The sequence below is a fragment of the Haematobia irritans genome, chromosome 2, assembly GCF_050003625.1.
Source record: "Haematobia irritans isolate KBUSLIRL chromosome 2, ASM5000362v1, whole genome shotgun sequence".
NCBI lineage: Eukaryota > Metazoa > Arthropoda > Insecta > Diptera > Muscidae > Haematobia > Haematobia irritans.
The window spans coordinates 184,454,887-184,476,760 of NC_134398.1; the positions used below are offsets into that span (position 1 = coordinate 184,454,887).

Consider the following 21,874-nt stretch of genomic DNA (forward strand, 5'->3'; position numbering starts at 1 on the left):
GCACACCATATTAGGCACACACATTTATAGAATAAATATAAAATACCTCTAGATTTCCAATTTCAAAGAAATTGAATAGAAACTATGGTTTCTAGAAGCCCAAGAAGTAAAATCGGGAGATCGGTCTATATGGGGGTTATAACAAAACATGGACCGATCCCCACCCCATTTTCGACACACCTATTTATGGTCCCAGAAGTAAAATCGGGAGATCGGTCTATATGGGGGCTATACAAAAACATAGACCGATCCCCACCCCATTTTCGGCACACCCATTTTGTTACTAAAGTACCTCTAGATTTCAAATGTCAGTCAAATCGGATAGAAAATACGGTTTCTAGAAGCCCAAGACTACAAATCGGGTGGTCGGTTTATATCTCAAAACATGGACCGATATAACCCATCTTCGAAGTTGACCTGCCTGCAAACAAAAAACGAATCTGTGCCAAATTGCCCATGGTGGTGGGTACTTTGTTGCATTATATACTGTACACTATTAAGAAATACTTCTAAACTCGATTTAAAAATATATTAAAATTTTATTAAAAATATATTAATAAAATGTCCCATATAAAACAAATGTTCGTATATTTATATACATTTCTAAAATATATATGAAAAAGTTATATTAGTAATTCAAACACACGCCTTCCCACACAAATGAAAACATTTTCAACAAACACATACACACGCACGTGTTTATTTCTGCATTTTCATAAATAAATTTGTGACAATGACACAGAGATAAAAAATGAAAGAAAAAAAACACAAAATGACAGTCATGTACTTACCATATGTTTCACAGCCAGTAACAATTGTTTGAAGAGTGGAGCAGCATGTATTTCACGTAATGGACCACCTTGGGTTATGTGATTGTATAACTCACCACCACGTATCCATTCGGTGACTAGATAGACACGGCCCAATGTTTCCACTACCTCAAAAAGCCTTTTGAGACGATAGGAATATAACCGAAAAAAAAAGAAATAAAAAACAAACACCAATTCCATTTGAAATCACACGTACACAAGGTCGTTAAAAGATGGAAATACAACAAGAAAATGAGAAAATAAAAAATACAAACATTTAGATGAAATAAGAGAAATAGAAGAAGAAGAAGAAGAAAAGAAAAATTCATTGTATAAATTAAATTACTTGACAACAGCCATAGTCTTTTGCATGTTCTATGAAAGTAATTTGACACAGATGGTATGTCAAGTGGGTCATATTTGCATTTTGAAGTCAAATCTGAATGAAGATTTTATTATAGATGATAATAATCATATATATTTTTTTGTTAATTTAATTATAATATATTTTAAATATAAAAAGTCTCTATTTATAGATTTTGCAAAAAAAAAAACTTTGTCTTACTGAACATGGTGATGTATGAGCAACAATTTCGTTTTCGGAATCACTCATACGTCCAGTGGTCCCATTATAATCAACTTAAATACCCAGCGTGAAAAGGTGTAACCAATAAAGCAATGAAAATGTTCTTTTTGGAGGAGAGGTGCAAAATCGGATCAGAGGCAATGAATTTTACATGGACTTGTCACAGGGCGGAAGTCATCTTTGGAAACATCAGTATTTTGGATTTCAAAATATTATTTTTAGACGGTGAACATGTAATATATTCAGTGCAACCGTGTTATTTTCTTGGACATTATGTATATGACATCGATAACAATTTTATATTTGGCAAGAAAACAAAATACGTGAGGCAAAAATGTTGTGTTCTCTTCATCCACATATAACATTTTGCTCTAGAAGCTGATCATATTCCTTCTCTGCACACGTCTTTGGCACGGTTGCCATTCATATCAAATATTATGTACCAAAAATTAGGAAAATTTTACCAAAAATCTACCAAATTTAAAAAAAAATATTTTGAAGTACTTGATAAATGTTTTGTTCTTAGTATGACAATAATCTTTTTTCTTCGAATGAAATGATTTATTAATTCATTTTAATATATATTATGATACAAAATATTAAATATTATGATTTTTCCCATTAGCGACAATTTTATGGGTGCATAAACATCCCTGGAGTTGTAAATGTGTCGAATTTTTAATGTTTCAACAAAATAACGTTTCAAATACAAAATGTTGTCAAAATATTATTTCTATAGAAAATTTTGTCAAAATTTTATTTCTATAGAAAATTTTGTCAACATTTTATTTCTATAGAAAATTTTGTCAAAATTTTATTTCTATAGAAAATTTTGTCAAAATTTTATTTCTATAGAAAATTATGTCAAAATTTTATTTCTATAGAAAATTTTGTCAACATTTTATTTCCATAGAAAATTTTGTCAAAATTTTATTTTTATACTAAATTTGCCAAAAAAATAATTATTATAGTTAATTTGGGAAAACTCTACTTCTATAGTAAAATTTGTCAAAATTTTATTTCTGTAGTACATTTTTTCAAAATTTTCTTTTTATAGTAAATTTGCCAAAAAATTCTTTCTATAGTTAATTCGGGAAAACTCAATGTCTATAGAAATGATTTCTATAGTTTATTCGGGAAAACTCGTTTTCTATAGAAAATTTTGTCAAAATTTAGTTCTATAGAGAATTTTGTCAAAATTCTCTATTTCTATGTAAATTTTGTCAAAACTTTATTTCTATAGACAATTTGTCAAAATTTAATTTCTATGTACTATAGAAATGAAATTGAAATTGTCAAAATTTTATTTCTATAGAAAATTTTCCAGAAAAATATTTCTATAGTTAAATCGGCAAAACTCTTTTTCTATAGACATTTTTTTTTTCAAAATTTTGTTTCTATAAAAAATTTTGTCCAAATTTTATTTCTATAGAAAATTTTGTCAAATTTTATTTTTAAAGTAAATTTGCCAAAAAATTATTTCTATAGTTAATTCGGTAAAACTCTATTTCTATAGAAAATTTTGTTAAGACTTTATTTCCACAGAAAATGTCAACATTTTATTTCTATAAAAAGTTTTTTCAAAATTTTATTTCCATAGAAAATTTTGTCAAAATTTTATATATATAGAAAATATTGACAACATTTTATTTCTATAGAAAATTTTGTCAAAATTTTATTTCTAGAGAAAATTTTGTCAAAATTTTATTTTATATAGATATTTAATTTTTTTATTTAGGGAGATAAAGGTCGACCGGTATTGCATATGGGTCACATCGGGCAACTTTTTGGTATAGCACCCATGTAAACCCCACCTCCAAATGTGATTCCGGAGCCTCTTGAAAAAGCAAATTACATCCGATCCTGTTGAAATTGCGTAGTTGATGTAATTAAATTCCCCCTAAAAACATTGGATCTTATCGGTCCATAATTATATATAGCCTCCATATCAACTGGTCCCTAGATTTGACCTCCAGAGCACCTTGGAGGAGTAAATTTCATCCGACCTAGTTGAAATTTGGTATATATTCTCTAATAGCCATGCAAAAATTGGTCTGTATGGGTCCAGAATTATACAGCCTCCATTGAAACCGATCCCCAGATTTGAATTTCGTAGCCTCTTGGAGGAGAAAATTTCATCCTCTCGGGTTGAAATTTGGTACGTTGTGTTAGAACATACCCTTTAACTACCATGCAAAAATTGGGTCATATCATATTGCACCCATATAAACCGATACCCAAACTTGACTTCCAATGCCTCTTGGAAGAGCAAATTTCATCCGATCCCTTTGAAATTTGGTACACGATGTTATTATAAACCCTTGAACAAGCATACAATAATTGTTCCATACCGGTCCATAATTATATAACATATTGGCCCATATTAGCCGATCCCCAGATTTGACCCATATAGGTTAGGGGGCAGCCCGATGTATCAGGCTCACTTAGACTATTCAGTCCATTGTGATACCACATTGGTGAACTTCTCTCTTATCACTGAGTTCTGACCGATTCCATGTTAAGCTCAATGACAAGGGACCTCCTTTTTATAGCCGGGTGCGAACGGCGTTCCACATTGCAGTGAAACCACTTAGAGAAGCTTTGAAACCCTCAGAAATGTCACCAGGTGGGATAATCCACCGCTGAAAAACTTTTTGGTGTTCGGTCGAAGCAGGAATCGAACCCACGACCTTGTGTATGCAAGGCGGGCATGCTAACCATTGCACCACGGTGGCTCCCCTTGGCCCATATAAGACGATCCCCAGCAAATTTCATACGATGTCTGTTAAATTTGATACGCGATGTTAGTTGAAAAGGTATAGCAAAAACTGGTCCACATCGGTTCGATATTATATATAGACCCAGTATAAAATGACTCCCTATGGAAGAGTCGGATCGGCTCGGATGACCATTTAACTACCATGCGAAAATTGGCTCATATCGGTTCAAATTTATTTATAGATTCATCTATATAAACCGATCAAGAACTAATGAGGCTTATATAGATATATAATCTGCCCTTTTTTGGCGGGTTAATTTATATTGAATATAAGCTAAAATTGGAGGAAGATTTTTGGAGCTATCAACGAATTTTCGAAATGCTTAAGGAACAGCCGTAATTTAATTATCTAAATATTAAATAAATATCTTAAAAAATCTTAATCTTCGTGTTAGGTCAGTTTGATCGTCTTTTAATATAGGCATGGACTATTAAAGTTTAATTCCTCATGGTAACTGCTAAATTTCTGAAGTAGCGGTAACTGCCCTTCGTTGACCCAACTTTCAAAAATTTGATACATCTGCAATTCAAGTATTTTGTATAAATAGTATACATACATAATTTTACATTTTAGTTTAGTGACATAAAATTATACATTTTTTAAATGTTTGAAATTACAATAAAATATTTCTTCGAAAGAAAAAAAAAAATTCATTTCATTTGAATTTTCAGTAAGATAAAAATCTTATAAATTTAGTACTATATTTTGAACATAGCACTCAAAATTATTTTTTAAAGTTTAGTATACCTTAGGTAGTTTTTTTTTTAATTTTGGTAGAGAATTCTATACTCGGTTGGCAATTAATTGTTACTTCTCATAGTTTTCCCAATTTTTTTTTTTTAAATTATTATTTTGTTTAAGGTCATGGGTTAATGACAAATAGAGCCCTCTATGCATAGAGTCACTATTTCTTCAAATAGTATTTATTCAATTTCTAAATGCACACACATATACAGATACACACATTCATACTTTTAGTACACACCTTAAAATATTAGGATGATGAACACATTCAAGTGTGGCAATTTCACTTGAAAGCATACGCAATGCTTTGGCATCCAAACCAGCTCGGTCAACTACTTTGATAGCCACTTTGTCTAAAGCAGCACACAACGAGAGGCGATATTATTGTTTCCACAAAGGATAGCATATACGAGTATTTAAAGACCAGATATTCATTTCATTTCGAAGAATTACAAGAAGTCCCAGTGCATATATGTACCAGGAAAATCGATTTCCAAGAAAATATCGTCCAAAGGCACATCATGAAAAGACAAAAGAAAAAGAAAACGAATGAAATAGATAAATATTATCAATGACTATAACTAAATCATATCCTCTGCTTATACATATTTCCTTTTTATGGGGAAATTTAATCAAAGTAAAAGCTTCCAATTCTAGGAATCTCTCTAACCTATTTATGGCCCATTGACCCATACTTACCTCGCGTTAGCTGATGTACAGCTAATTTGACTTTGGAAAAGTTGCCACGTCCTATATCGCCACAAAATCTGTAGAGACCAATGCGTCGGCCAACAGTTACCTGGAATGGGAATGGAAAAGAAATGTGATATGTGAATGTTTTTGGTTTATTTCTAAAAAGAAATTTAGAAATGTGTCATAGTAAGAAAAGGTGAAGAAGAAATACAAATTAAATTCGTTTATATCAGTTCCTAATTCTAAATAATTTTGAAAACACTCGTTTCCAATTAAATTTAAATTATCCTAATATAGGTTAGATTCGGTATTGTGGCAGCACGTTATTTTATGCTCTATTCAGTGTATTTTGATAGAACAAGTATCTCTGTTATCAACGAGTGCTGCCCCATTCTATGTTTAGAGGTAAGGGAAGTCGTTTTTAAAGCCGACTCCGAACAGTCTGACCCGCGTACCATTACGGTGAAACTACTTAGAGATGTTTTGAAACACTCAGAAATATCACCAGCATTACTGACAGGGGATAGTCCACCACTGAAAAACTATTTGGTGTTTGCTCGAAATTGGTATTTAACCATTATACCACTAATCCTAATAATGATTTTATTTCGATTTCGGATTTAGCATTTTTTTCGGCAAAATTTAAACAATTTATACCATTTAATTAACTGTTTTTAACCTATTTGAAACAAAAAAATTTAAAATTCTCATTAAAAATTTAAAAAAAAAAAAAAACACAGTTATAAAAAAATTATTTCAACTGAACTTTCTGTGCAGTTAAAACAAACAGTATCTTTGAGAGGACATTTTTGGAAGTGCTTTTAAAGTTATGCTTTTAGAAGAACTTCCAAGGTTCTACAGAAAATTTTGTCAAAATTTTATTTCTATAGAAAATTTTATCAACATTTTATTTCTATAGAAAATTTTGTCAAAATTTTATTTCTTTAGAAAATTTTATCTAAATTTTATTTCTATAGAAAATTTTGTCTAAATTTTATTTCTATAGAAAATTTTGTCTAAATTTTATTTCTACAGAAAAATTTGTCAAAATTTTATTTCTATAGAAAATTTAGTCAAAATTTTATTTCTATAGAAAATTTTGTCAAAATTTTATTTCTATAGAAAATTTTGTCAAAATTTTATTTCTGTAGAAAATTTTGTCAACATTTTATTTCTATAGAAAATTTTATGAAAATTTTATTTCTATAGAAAATTTTATCAAAAGTTTATCTCTATAGAAAATTTTGTCAAAATTTTATTTCTATAGAAAATTTTGTCAACATTTTATTTCTATAGAAAATTTTGTCTAAATTTTATTTCTATAGAAAATTTTGTCTAAATTTTATTTCTACAGAAAATTTTTTCAAAATTTTATTTCTATCGAAAATTTTGTGAAAATTTTGTCAAAATTTTATTTCTATAGAAAATTTTGTCAAAATTTTATCTCTATAGAAAATGTTGTAAAATTTTTATGTCTATAGAAAATTTTGTGAAAATTTTATTTCTATAGAAAATTTTGTCAAAAGTTTATCTCTATAGAAAATTTTGTCAACATGTTATTTCTATAGAAAACTTTGTCAAAATTTTATTTCTATAGAAAATTTTGTAAAAATTTTATTTCTAAATATAGAAAATTTTGTTTCTATAGAAAATTTTGTGAAAATTTTATTTCTATAGAAAATTTTGTGAAAATTTTATTTCTATAGAAAATTTTGTCAAAATTTTATTTCTATAGAAAATTTTGTCAAAATTTTATTTCTATAGAAAATTTTGTCAAAATTTTATTTCTATAGAAAATTTTGTCAAAATTTTATTTCTATAGAAAATTTTGTGAAAAATTTATTTCTATAAAAAATTTTGTCAAAATTTTATTTCTATGAAAATTTTGTTTTATTTCTATAGAAATTTTGTGAAAATTTTATTTCTATAGAAAATTTTGTCAAAATTTTATTTCTATAGAAAATTTTGTCAAAATTTTATTTCTATAGAAAATTTTGTCAAAATTTTATTTCTATAGAAAATTTTGTCAAAATTTTATTTCTATAGAAAATTTTGTGAAAATTTTATTTCTATAGAAAATTTTGTCAAAATTTTATTTCTTTGAAAATTTTGTTTTATTTCTATAGAAAATTTTGTGAAAATTTTATTTCTATACAAATTAAAATTACCATTACCATCCTCTGCTGGTTGACATAAAAAATATTTTTACAGTGTGTAACTTTCAGTGTTTGTTTTTCAAAATTAAGGTCATGCAAGCAATAAGGATATCAATGAAACCACACGCCACATTGATCTTTTATATAATAGTATGTTCAATAAAGTATCCATATGTACGAGTATGTCAGTATCTTAAGGATAAGCATTGATTCTCCTTCATTATATCTATCTTCATAATATCTGAGGGAGTGTGTGTTTGATCATGTCTATATTTCATATGAGCCTTTCCCCATTCCATGTATTGGTCCTTACGGTGAACACTAACACAGACACATGTTATGTGTGTTTGTGTTTACAGCTCATTCTCATGTAATTGAAATTGACAGTGACATGGATATGTATACGATGATATGCTTATTTTACGTTGGTTATTTCTGTTGAATATTCATGAGAAAACAATGGAGTCCAACAATTTGCTTTGCTTTAGTTTGAATTTATTTTGGCGATAGTTCATTTGATATTCAAGAAAAGCAGAGCAGAAGAGAAGAGAAAAAGGCAGCGGTATGGTATTTAAGCATATTTAATTTGCGAAGCAAAAGAGAAATAGCAAATGTATGCGATGAACGATTTAGTTGGTTTTCAACAGGTTAAAGTTCATTTTGTATTACTAATAGAAATAAAACAGTGATAGTGGGAGGTTATGTGGTGAAAAGAAGCTTAATGATTTTTTTTGAATTTGATTAAATATGTTGTAAAAATATCCATAATATCATATATAATGCAACAAAATAAAGCTCTTTATTTGTTATTTTTGTTTTCATCTTATTGTCCAAAAGCAAGCAATGTGTGAAAAATCTCAAACTTTTGAAACAGTTTAGATTCTTTCGAGTTGGCTGAGATAATCAACACGAATGGGTTAATAAAGTTATGCTAAGGCGACCGAAACTTGGTAATATATATTTTGATTACTTTTGACCACACTCAAAAAAAAGTTTACTTGGATCCAAAGATTTTGACCTTCCCCTAAGGATTTTGGTATTGATTCCGAGCTAAAGATGCGGCTTCTTTAAAATAAAGAAAATTTTTAGCGACCTATCTGGCTTTAAATCTAGGACCAATAAAATTGAAATTAAGATACAGATCTCATTTATCAAATGTTCATTCTCTTTACGCGGTTTATTAATAAAGGCACTCACGTACAAACAAATGCCAGTTTAAAAATCCAAATTATAACGGATACTTCAAAGTAAACAAGTATATAGGCCGTAAGTTCGACCAGGCCGAATCTTATGTACCCTCCACCATGAATTGCGTAGAAACTTCTACGAAAGACTGTAATCCACAAATTTCAACTCACTCGGATGAAATTTACTCCTCCAAGAGGCTCCAAAACCAAATCTCGGGATCGGTTTATATGGGGGCTATAAATGATTATGGACTGATATGGACCACTTTTGGCATGGTTGTTAAATATCATATACTACCACCACGTACCAAATTTCAACCAGATCGGATGACTTTTGTTTCTCCAAAAGGCACCGGAGGTCAAATCTGGCGATCGGTTTATATGGGAGCTATATATAATTATGGACTGATAGGAACCAATTCCTGCATGGTTGTTGGATACCATATACTAACATCACGTACCAAATTTCAACCGAATGGGAAGCAATTTGCTCTTCCAAGGTGGTCCGGAGGTCAAATCCGGGGATTGGTTTATATGGGGCCTATATATAATTATGGACCGATATCGACCAATTTTTGCATGGGTGTTTGAGGCCATATATTAACATCACGTACCAAATTTCAACTGAATCAAATGAATTTTGGTCTTCCAAGGTGCTCCGGAGGTCAAATCTGGGGATCGGTTTATATGGGGGCTATATATAATTATGGACCGATATGGACCAATTTTTGCATGGTCATTAGAGACCATATACTAACATCATGTACCAAATTTCTGCCGGATCGGATGAAATTTGATTCTCTTAGAGGCTCTGCAAGGCAAATCGGGGGATCGGTTTATATGGGGGCTATATATAATTCTGGACCGATATGGACCAATTTCTGCATGGTCATTAGAGACCATATACTAACATCATGTACCAAATTTCAGCCGGATAGGATGAAATTTGCTTCTCTTAGAGGCCTCGAAAACCAAATTTGGGGGTCCGTTTATATGGACCGATATGGCACATTTGCAATACCATCCGACCTACATCAATAACAACTACTTGTGCCAAGTTTCAAGTCGATAGCATGTTTCGTTCGGAAGTTAGCGTGATTTCAACAGACGGACGGACGGATATGCTCAGATCGACTCAGAATTTCACCACGACCCAGAATATATATACTTTATGGGGTCTTAGAGCAATATTTCGATGTGTTACAAACGGAATGACAAAGTTAATATACCCCCCATCCTATGGTGGAGGGTATAAAAAAACTTTAAACCAAAGACGCTAAAGCCTCAAAATAAGTCTTAGTCTATATTTGATGAGTTTTTATGTTCAATCCAAAGTTTCAATATTTCAGTTAATTTAAGGACAATTTCTTTAAATCAAAAATGTGTTTCATTACTTTAAGAGAAATTAGCTTTAGTGCAAAGCCATGCGACTTTCACGGAAATTTACAAACTTTGTGTCCAAAATTTAATGAAAAAAAAAATTGAAGCAAAGATTATAAACTTTATTTATATTAAAATTTCGTTATTTTAAAGTCATTTGTCCTTAATATTTTGTAAATTTCGCATCCTAAAATTTAGGTTGGGTAATCTTTTATATTACATAAATAATTTTTTCAGTACAGTAATAATAAATTTTGCTCCTCCAAGAGGCTTCGAAAGTCAAATCTGGGGATTGGTTTATATGGGGGCTATATAACATATAATTATGGACAGACATGGACCAATTTTTGCATGGTTATTAGGGACCATATACTAACACCATGTACCAAATTTCAACCGGTTCGCATGAAATTTGTTTCTCTAAGAGGCTCCGCAAGCCAAATCTGGGGGGTCGGTTTATATGGGGGCTATACGTAAAAGTGGTCCAATATGGCCCTTTTGCAATACAATCTGACCTACATCAATAACAACTTTTTATGCGAAGTTTCAAGTCGATAGCTTGTTTCGTTCGGAAGTTAGCGTGATTTCAACAGACGGACGGACGGACGGACATGCTTAGATGGACTCAGAATTTCACCATGACCCAAAATATATATATTCTTTATTGGGTCTTAAAGCAATATTTCGATGTGATACAAACGGAATGACAAAGTTAATATACCCCCCATCCTATGGTGGAGGGTATAAAAGATGCCATTCAGTGTATCATTTTTTTTTTTGTTTTTTGGTGATAAAAGATTGAAATTTTCGAAGAAATTTAGAAAGTCTGTCACAAAAGAACAACGTCTGCGATATGTATTTGTCAATCGTTTTGTTTCTTTGCGTTCAGGGTTCTATTCACTCTTTTTGCTATAAGCAAATTAAATATATTAAAATCACGCTTAAATTTAATGCCCGTCATTAAATGCTACAGACAAATATCGATTTCAAACTCAGCCCTATGTAAGATGGATAATCCGATAGACAAGTATATGCGGGCAATAATACGATAAACCTCTTAAGAAATAACAAGTATATACGGCCGTAACTTCGGCCAGGCCGAATCTTATGTACCCTCCACCATGGATTGCGTAGGAACTTCTACTAAAGGCTGTCATCCACAATCGAATTACTTGGGTTGCGATAACACTTGCCGATGGCAAGGTATCGTAAAACTTTTTAACACTGTCTTCTAAATTGTAAGTTAGTCCATAAGGGGTATATATTAAACAAAAAAAAGGCCGATTAAATACGTATATAATTCAGTTTGACAAAATTTTCTATAGAAATAAAATTTTGACAAAATTTTCTATAGAAATAAAAACTTGACAAAATTTTCTATAGAAATAAAATGTTGACAAAATTTTCTATGGAAGTAAAATGTTGACAAAATTTTCTATAGCAATAAAATTTTGACAAAATTTTCTATAAAAATAAAATGTTGACAAAATTTTCGATAGAAATAAAATGTTGACAAAATGTTCTATAGAAATAAAATGTTGACAAAATTGTCTATAGAAATAAAATGTTGACAAAATTTTCTACAGAAATAAATTTTTTACAAAATTTTCTATAGAAATAAAATTTTGACAAAATTTTCTATGGAAATAAAATGTTGACAAACATTGCTATAGAAATAAACTTTTTACAAAACTTTCTATAGAAATGAAATTTTGACAAAACTTTCTATAGTAATAAAATTTGACAATTTTTACATGGCTGTTAGAGGCCATATACTAACGAAATGTACCAAATTTCAACCGCATCGGATGACTTTTGCTCCTTCAAGAGGCTCCGGAGGTCAAATCTGGGGATCGGTTTATATGGAAGCTATATATAATTATGGACCGATATGGACCAATTTTTGCATGGTTGTTAGAGACCATATACTAACACCACGTACTAAATTTCAATTGGATCGGATGAATTTTGCTCATACAAGAGGCTCCAGAGTTCAAATCTGGGGATCGGTTTATATGGGAGCTATATATAATTATGGACCGATATGGACCAATTTTTGCATGCTTGTTAGATACCGTATACTAACATCAGGTACCCAATTTCAAACGGATCGGATGAATTTTACCCCTCCAAGAGGCTCCGGAGATCAAATCTGGGGATCGGTTTATATGGGAGCTATATATAATTATGGACCGATATGGACCAGTTTTTGCATGGTTGTTAGAGACCATATACTAACACCACGTACCAAATTTCAATCGGGTAGGATGAAGTTTGCTCCTCCAAGAGGCTCCGGAGGTCAAATCTGGGGATCGGTTTATATGGGAGCTATATATATTTATGGACCGATATGGACCAATTTTTGCATGGTTGTTAGAGACCGTATACTAACATCAGGTACCAAATTTCAACCGGATCGGATGAATTTTGCCCCTCCAAGAGGCTCCGGAGGTCAAATCTGGGGATCGGTTTATATGGGGGCTATATATAATTGTGGACCGATATGGACCAATTTTGGCATGGTTGTTAGAGACCGTATACTTAGACCACGTACCAAATTTCAACCGGATCGGATGAATTTTGCTGCTCCGGAAGGCTCCGCAAGCCAAATTTGGGGATCGGTTTATATGGGGGCTATACGTAAACGTGGGCCGATATGGCCCATTTTCAATACCATCCGACCTACATCAATAACAACTACTTGTGCCAAGTTTCAAGTCGATAGCTAGTTTCGTTCGGAAGTTAGCGTGATTTCCACAGACGGACGGACAGCCGGACAGACGGACGGACATGCTTAGATCGACTCAGAATTTCACCACGACCCAGAATATATATACTTTATGGGGTCTTAGAGCAATATTTCGATGTGTTACAAACGGAATGACAAAGTTAATATACCCCCATCCTATGATGGAGGGTATAAAAAGATGTCATACAGTGTAAAAATTTTTTGTTTGTTTTTTGGTGATAAAAGTTTGAACTTTTCGAAGAAATTTAGAAAGACTGTCACAAAAGAACAACGTTTGCGATATGTATTTGTCAATCATTTTGTTTCTTTGCGTTCACGGTTCTATTCACTCTTTTTGCTATAAGCAAATTAAATATATTAAAATCACGCTTAAATTTAATGCCCGTCATTCAATGTTACAGACAAATATCGATTTCAAACTCAGCCCTATGTAAGATGGATAATCCGATAGACAAGTATATGCGGGCAATGATACGATAAACCTCTTAAGAAATAAAAAGATTATACAATTACAAGTTCAACCACGAGAAAGAAATGGAAAAATTAACATTTTCGTATTGTAAAACAAACATTGGCGTTAAATACCATCAACTTGTGGATTGAAACAGAACTATCATTAGAATGGGCCAACAAAACACTTTTGTGGTATCGACGACAAACTGTTTGGACAAAATTTAATGATACTCTTAGCTAACAATGACTATTATCATACATTATTATACCTTGTATCCATTTGAAAACAGGTGTGGGAACATTGGAAAAATTATTCAATACTTGAAATGGGCCCCAAATGCCTTTGCCAAATGTTTTAGTATCATTATGCGTTCCACCATAGGGATGAGAGATATACTAACATTATTAGTTCGCTAAGTAACGCGCCGGAATTTTGATATTAGACCTCACAAAATACATATAGCCTTAGTCGTGGTGAAATTCTGAGACGGTCTACTAATGTCCGTCCGTCTGTTGAAATCACACTTAGCATCAGTAGTTTTCATTGTTATAGGTTGAATGCCGATTTTCCGAATTTTGCACCATAAAGGACGATTTTAGCACCGTTCAAAATTTTTGACTAGAAAGAAGTTCGTTTAGAGCCAGGAAAAGAGAGAATATATTTGACAATTTTGCAGATAGAGAAATTGCAAATTTTTGCTGGAGATTTCATTCTACACCTACAATATTAGTATCACGGTTGGCACGAGTGGCAAATTTTCTATAGAAAGAAAATTTTGTCAAAATTTTATTTCTATTGAAAATTTTGTCAAAATTTTATATCTATAGAAAATTTTGTCAAAATGTTATTTCTATAGAAAATTTTGTCAAAATGTTATTTCTATAGAAAATTTTGTCAAAATTTTATTTCTATAGAAAATTTTGTCAAAATTTTATTCCTATAGAAAATTTTATCAAAATTTTATTTCTATAGAAAATTTTCTCAAATTGTAATTTCTATAAAAAATTTTCTCAAAATTTTTTTTCTATAGAAAATTATGTCAAAATTTTATTTCTATAGAAAATTTTTTAAAAGTTTTGTTTCTATAGAAATTTTTTGCAAAGTCTACCCAAACATCAATAATTCTAACGAACAGTAAAAAACATCAAAATCTAACGAGCAGTAAAAAATCGACTACTATTTCTGGTAGAATTCTACCAACTGTAGCAACCTTGCATATAACCCCCTATATTCTTTTCTGAAAATTATTTCCACCACTTTTTAGTCAATTCGTTTTTTCTATAGAATTTTTATAAAATCCCTTTAAGATTGAGAATGTGTTTGAATTCTAACAAATAATTTTTTATTTCTATATTTTGTCAAAATTTTATTTCTCTAGAAAATTTTGTCAAAATGATATTTCTATAGAAAATTTGGTCAAAATTTTATTTCTATAGAAAATTTTGTCAAAATTTTATTTCTATAGAAAATTTTGTCAAAATTTTATTTCTATAGAAAATGTTGTCAAAATTTTATTTCTACAGAAAATTTTGTCAAAATTTTATTTCTATTGAAAATTTTGTCAAAATTTTATTTCTATAGAAAACCTTCTCAAGACTTTATATTTGTAGAAAATTTGTACACATTTTTATTTCTATAAAATATTCTTGCAAAAATTTATTTCTATAGATTATTTTTGGAAAATTGTTTCTATAGTAAATTCGTTTAAACATTATTTCTATAGAACATTTTTGGCAAATTTTTTCTATAGTAAATTCTTGCAAAAATTTATTTCTATGAAAATCTGTGCAAAATTGTATTTCTAAGAAAATTTGTCAAATTTTGGAAAATCGGGCAACATATACGTAAATATTAAAGATCTTTATTATTATTTGTAAGTAAAAAACTTACTGAAGTAAAAATATTGTTTATATTATTTTTGGAATTGCATAGCATAGCATTGCATAATTTTTATTTTTATTTTATTTTACACAAGACTGAATTCATTATGCTTTTATTGTTGAAATGGGTAGTTATGTTAATTTTCAGTTCTTTATATGAAATAAATATTTTTATGTTTAAGCAAAAAATTAGTTTGGTTTAAGTATTATTTACATTGCAGATTTTTTGACAAAATGATGATTTTTTCGAAAATATGACGATTTTTTCGAAAAAAGTGAGATTTTTCGTGAAATTTTAGTGGCTGCGCTGGATCATCCCCCACGTGAATGTGCGGTGATTCATGGCCACACAGATAGGACCATGAAAATTGTATGGTTTATCAGTCCAACCTTAGCGGCCGTTTGGGTTAGTTGTTTTTTTTTTTTAATCGTGTGGTATCTTCACAAATTGTAAACGATAAATTTGGTGATGGTAGATTACTGCACCTCCTGCAGAAGAAGATATTCATTTAAAACACCTGCAAACTTGACAAACACCAGCAGTTCTGAAAACTGAAAAGAGCATGACACAGTCGGCTTGGCTTGAGTTTTGTTCTTTCTCTTGTTTGTTTCATAACAACATTATCTAGTGTCTTAAAATGCGTATGGAATCTCATTTAGATTCGACATGTTGGCCTGCCTACACGACAAGTATATGTTCAATGTTTGGTAAACACGTAGTATTTAAGAAGCAAAAGCAAACATTCAAAAGAAAATTGGATTTGTCAACAAATTGGCTGAAAAAAAGTGTTTTTTTTTCTGTCATTTGTCCATATCCTATGTGTAAATATTTTTCTATAGCAAATATTTGTTTTGGAGGTGTTTTGAAATTAGACCTATTAAAAATGCCTTTGCATATTAATTTATAGCCTACACCATTAAGATCATTCTATTATTTCGAAGAAAATGTGCATACTAAAAATTCCTGTTTTTATACCCTCCACCATAGGATGGGGGGTATATTAACTTTGTCATTCCGTTTGTAACACATCGAAATATTGCTCTAAGACCCCATAAAGTATATATATATTCTGGGTCGTGGTGAAATTCTGAGTCGATCTGAGCATGTCCGTCCGTCCGTCCGTCCGTCTGTTGAAATCACGCTAACTTCCGAACGAAACAAGCTATCGACTTGAAACTTGGCACAAGTAGTTGTTATTGATGTAGGTCGGATGGTATTGCAAATGGGCCATATCGGTCCACTTTTACGTATAGCCCCCATATAAACGGACCCCCAAATTTGGCTTGCGAGGCCTCTAAGAGAAGCAAATTTCATCCGATCCGGCTGAAATTTGGTACATGGTGTTAGTATATGGTATCTAACAACCATGCAAAAATTAGTCCAAATCGGTCCATAATTATATATAGCCCCCATATAAACCGATCACCCGATTTGGCTTGCGAGGCCTCTAAGAGAAGCAAATTTCATCCGATCCGGCTGAAATTTGGTACATGGTGTCAGTATACGGTCTCTAACAACCATGCAAAAATTGGTCCACATCGGTCCATAATTATATATAGCCCCCATATAAACCGATCCCACGATTTGGCTTGCGAGGCCTCTAAGAGAAGCAAATTTCATCCGATCCGGCTGAAATTTGGTACATAGTGTTAGTATATTGTCTCTAACAACCACACATAAATTGGTCCACATCGGTCCATAATTATATATAGCCCCCATATAAACCGATCCCCAGATTTGACCTCCAGAGCCCCATGGAAGAGAAAAATTCTTCCCATTCGGTTGAAATTTGGTACGTGATGTTAGTATATGGTATCCAACAACCATGCAGGAATTGGTTCCTATCAGCCCATAATTATATATATCTCCCATATAAACCGATCCCCAGATTTGACCTCCGGTGCCTTTAGGAGAAGCAAAATTCATCCGATCTGCTTGAAATTTGGTACGTGGTGATCGTATATGATATTTAACAACCATGCCAAAAGTGGTCCATAATCATATATTGCCCCATATAAACCGATCCCGAGATTTGGTTTTGGAGCCTCTTGGAGGAGCAAATTTCATCCGAGTCAGTTGAAATTTGGTACATTGTGCTAGTATATGGTCGCTAACAACCATGCCATATCGGTCTATAGTTATATATATCCCTCAGATAAAGCGATTTCCAATCACACAAAAATTGGTCCATATCAAGTTCATAATTGTATATAGCCCCCATATTTCAATTCTGGCTCTCTACGTACCGTGCAAAAAGTCCATATCGATTCGTAATTATTTGTAGACTTAACTATACATAACTTTTTTTGTCTAATATATACCACGTATGGACTAACTCATCCAAGTATTTCGATTGTGGATGACAGTCTTTCGTAGAAGTTTCTACGCAATCCATGGTGGAGGGTACATAAGATTCGGCCTGGCCGAACTTACGGCCGTATACACTTGTTGTTTTTTAATTTTCTGGTTTTATACTTTATTAACTTTGTCATTCTGTTTGTAACACATCGAAATATTGCTCTAAGACCGCATAAAGTATATATATATATTCTGGGACGTGGTGAAATTCTGAGTAGATCTAAGCATGTCCGTCTGTCCGTCCGTCTGTTGAAATCACGCTAACTTCCGAACGAAACAAGCGATCGACTTGAAACTTGGCACAAGTAGTTGTTATTGATGTAGGTGGGATGGTATTGCAAATGGGCCATATAGGTCCACTTTTACGTATAGCCCCCATATTTGGCTTGCGGAGCCTCTAAGAGAAGCATACAGGGTCTGTGGTCTCTAACAACCATGCAAAAATTGGTCCATACTTATATATAGCTCCTATATCAACCGATCCCCAGATTTGACCTACGGAACCTCTTTGGATGAGAAAAAATCATCCGATTCGGTTGAAATTTGGTATGTGGTGTTAGTAACAACCATGCAACAATTGGTCCATATTGGTCTATAATTGTATATAGCCCTCATATAAATCGATCCCCAGATTTCACCTCCGGAACCTCTTGGAGGAGCAAAATTTATCCGATTCGGTTGAAATTTGGTAAATTGAGGTAGTATATGACCGCAAACACACATGTACAAATTGGTCCATATCGGTCTATAGTTATATATATAGCCGATCCCCAATCACGCAAAAATTGGTCCATATCGCCAAAATTAATCTACCAAAATTTTATTTCTATAGAAAATGTTGTCAAAATTTTATTACTATAGAAAATTTTGTCAAAATTTTATTTCTATAGAAAATTTTGCCAAAATTTTGTTTCTATAGAAAATTTAGTCAAAAGTGTATTTCTATAGAAAATTTTGTCAAAATTTTATTTCTATAGAAAATTTTGTCAAAATTTTATTTCTATAGAAAATTTTGTCAAAATTTTATTTCTATAGAAAATTTTGTCAAACCGAATTATGTACGTCTTTACTCGGGTTTTTTTATTTTCTTTCTATACAAATTTTTTTTTATAGAAAATTTTGTCAAAATTGTATTTCTATACTAATTTTTTTTTAAATTTTATTTCTATACAAAATTTTTTAAAGATTTTATTTCTATAGAAAACTTTGTCAAAATTTTATTTCTATAGAACATTTTGTCAAAATTTTATTTCTATACAAAATTTTTTAAAAATTTTATTTCTATAGAAAATTTTGTCAATATTTTATTTCTATAGAAAATTTTGTAAAATTTTTATTTCTATAGAAAATTTTGTTAAAATTTTATTACTATAGAAAATCTTGTCAAAATTTTATTTCTATAGAAAATTTTGTCAAAATTTTATTTCTATAGAAAGTTTTGTCAAAATTTTATTTCTATAGAAAATTTTGTCAAAATTTTATTTCTATAGAAAATTTTGTCAAATTTTTATTTCTATAGAAAATTTTGCCAAATTTTTATTTCTATAGAAAATTTTGCTAGAATTTTATTTCTGTAGAAAACTTCGTCAAAATTTTATTTCTATAGCAAATTTGGTCAAAATTTTATTTCTATAGAAAATTTTGTCAAAATTTTATTTCTATAGAAAATTTTGTCAAAATTTTATTTCTATAGAAAATTTTGTAAAAATTTTATTTCTATAGAAAATTTTGCCAAATTTTTATTTCTATAGAAAATTTTGCTAAAATTGTATTTCTATAGAAAATTTTGTCAAAATTTTATTTGTGTAGAAAATTTTGTCAAAATTATATTTCTATAGAATATTTTGTCAAAATTTTATTTCTATACAAAATTTTTAAAAAAATTTTATTTCTATAGAAAATTTTGTCAATATTTTATTTCTATAGAAAATTTTGTCAAAATTTTATTTCTATAGAAAATGTTGTCAACATTTTATTTCTATAGAAAATTTTGTCAACATTTTATTTCTATAGAAAATTTTATTTCTATAGAAAATTTTGCCAAAATTTTATTTTAAGTTTTAATATGTCTTTCCATCGGCAATTGTTACCGCAAGCCAAGTAATTCGATTGTGGATGACAGTCTTTAGTAGAAGTTTCTATGCAATCCATGGTGGAGGGTACTTAAGATTCGATCTTAATGGTTAATCTAACCTGATTACAATTTTGCTTATTTTCATTGTAGACAATATTTGTCCAAAATATCTCACAAAAACTGGTGAGTAACATTTCCGTTTTCCGTTTACAGTCCCTCGTTTTTCGCAATAAATAATTTCCGAATGCTTATATATTCATATTTATTAGTAATAAAAATAATTAAATAAAATTTGAATATTACCTCGTGTCCGCATCTTGGATCGCATTGCAGAGCCTTAGTTAGCCTCTGGTATGGCGGTGTGGTATTGGGACACTTTGGCACGGACGCTGGTGGCTCTATTAAATCACCGTGGGTATCCACGACTGCTGTTTTCTTTCTTTTGCTAGATGATGACTGGAGGGATTTATATGTCGTTTTTGGTGGTTGTGTAACTTGCCAACACACACCTGTATACAAACCGTTGAAGACTTGTGATCAACTAACTTCTCTGTGAAGAGAAATTAAACTTTTGCCAGAGCATGAATTGAAAAACTGTAGCTTCTTGTTCTCAGGGAACCGCTAGTTCAGCCAAGGTGTTTTATGGCCACCAGTTTCTTGAGTTGCATGAAGTTTTCGTTCGGGCTCAGGTCACTAATGTTCTTAAGAATATTTATTTTAGTTTGGGTTGTTGTTGTTTTTGATGGGTGCTCAAGACCAGCTATGTTGTGAGTTTTGATATCCGTTTCCTTTGGTTGTGACTGAGCAACCGTCTGTTGGTTCTTGAATGCTGATAAAAATTATTGCTTCAGCTTTAGTTTTTATGGTTTTACACTTTGATGTTCTTGGAGTAGGTTTTCTTGTTTCTTTTCACCGTTTTGCACCTTCACCTCATAATTTTTTTTTGAATTTCTTTGGACTTGACTTTAACACTAAATCACGTGTTTTATTGGCTTCTCTAAATTATTATGTTTCTCCTCTTGTTGTTGTTGTTGTTGTTGTTGACTCCTGTCAACGTTGGCTTCCAATGTTGGTACTATGTCCTTTTTTATGTCTTTATACAAAATGCTGAAATACCCTTCAATGTTGTTTTATTTTTGTTGATGTAGCATTTTTGTACATCGTAATGTTGACATTTAACGGCTGAAACGATACGAAAATATGCGAGAAATGTTACATTTTAATATTTAACGATTGCAGATGTCTTATGGAGAATCTAAAAATGCTCCGTTTTTTATTAGTAGAAAGGGTAATAAAATGGATATAATTTAGCAAGGTAAGAGAGGTAAGAAATCAATGGCGATAGTTATTTTGGTATATGTTTTAAGGACCTTTACCGGGGTGTAATCAAACTCTAAACTTAACTATTCAAAATGAGTTTGAAACCATAGAGTTTTCACGGGATTAATTGTTTGCAAGCCATCAATTCCCTGATAATGCTAAGTACGTATAGGAACCTTGGTCAGAAAACTTATATGTAAGTGCCACATTAAAAAGAAGCTTAAAGATAATGGGACAAAAACCCAAAAGTGACACACTGGATATACGAGAGCATGATTACATCAATTATAACCATACGCATCGAAAGTATGGAGAAGGTGAAGAAGAATCAATTTTTATGACCATGGATAGAAGAGTAGAAGGAAAGAGTTGACAGGATAGGGTTGATTAGGGTTGAGATTAACTGAAGGTGAGTATGTGTTGGGTGTGTTGGGGGCCACTATCCAACCTGTGACACTACCAATGTCACTGCCCGCGTTCCAGGGTTAGAGATCCCTCTGCAAAGTGGAAGATTTGGTTAAAAGCCTGACCCAGCTTAGGTAAAGGATCTGGAAACATTTTGTGGGTTACAGTTTAATTACCGAGATCTTTAGTCCAAAGATCCACTCATTGAGTCATACTGAGGCCTTTTCTCCTATATATTCCCTGCTAAAAGTGGGTATTAAGTTCGAGTTTAGTCGCTAAAATCGCTAAAGTGAAAACT

At 31.2% G+C, this 21,874-nt stretch overlaps 1 protein-coding gene across 1 annotated transcript in view; it reads right to left on the reverse strand.

Annotated features, from left to right (window-relative positions):
* The window catches only part of LOC142226793 (serine/threonine-protein kinase MARK1), a 30,217-nt gene extending 9,837 nt beyond the window's left edge, over positions 1 to 20,380 (reverse strand). The window contains exons 1-4 of the mRNA XM_075297010.1: positions 20,155 to 20,380; positions 5,619 to 5,718; positions 5,161 to 5,272; positions 792 to 948 (exon numbers count right to left, since the gene is read on the reverse strand). Of these exons, the coding sequence (XP_075153125.1) occupies positions 792 to 948; positions 5,161 to 5,216 (213 nt within the window). The 5' untranslated portion in view covers positions 5,217 to 5,272; positions 5,619 to 5,718; positions 20,155 to 20,380. The remainder of the gene's footprint in view (positions 1 to 791; positions 949 to 5,160; positions 5,273 to 5,618; positions 5,719 to 20,154) is intronic.
* Between the last annotated feature and the right edge of the window lie 1,494 nt (positions 20,381 to 21,874).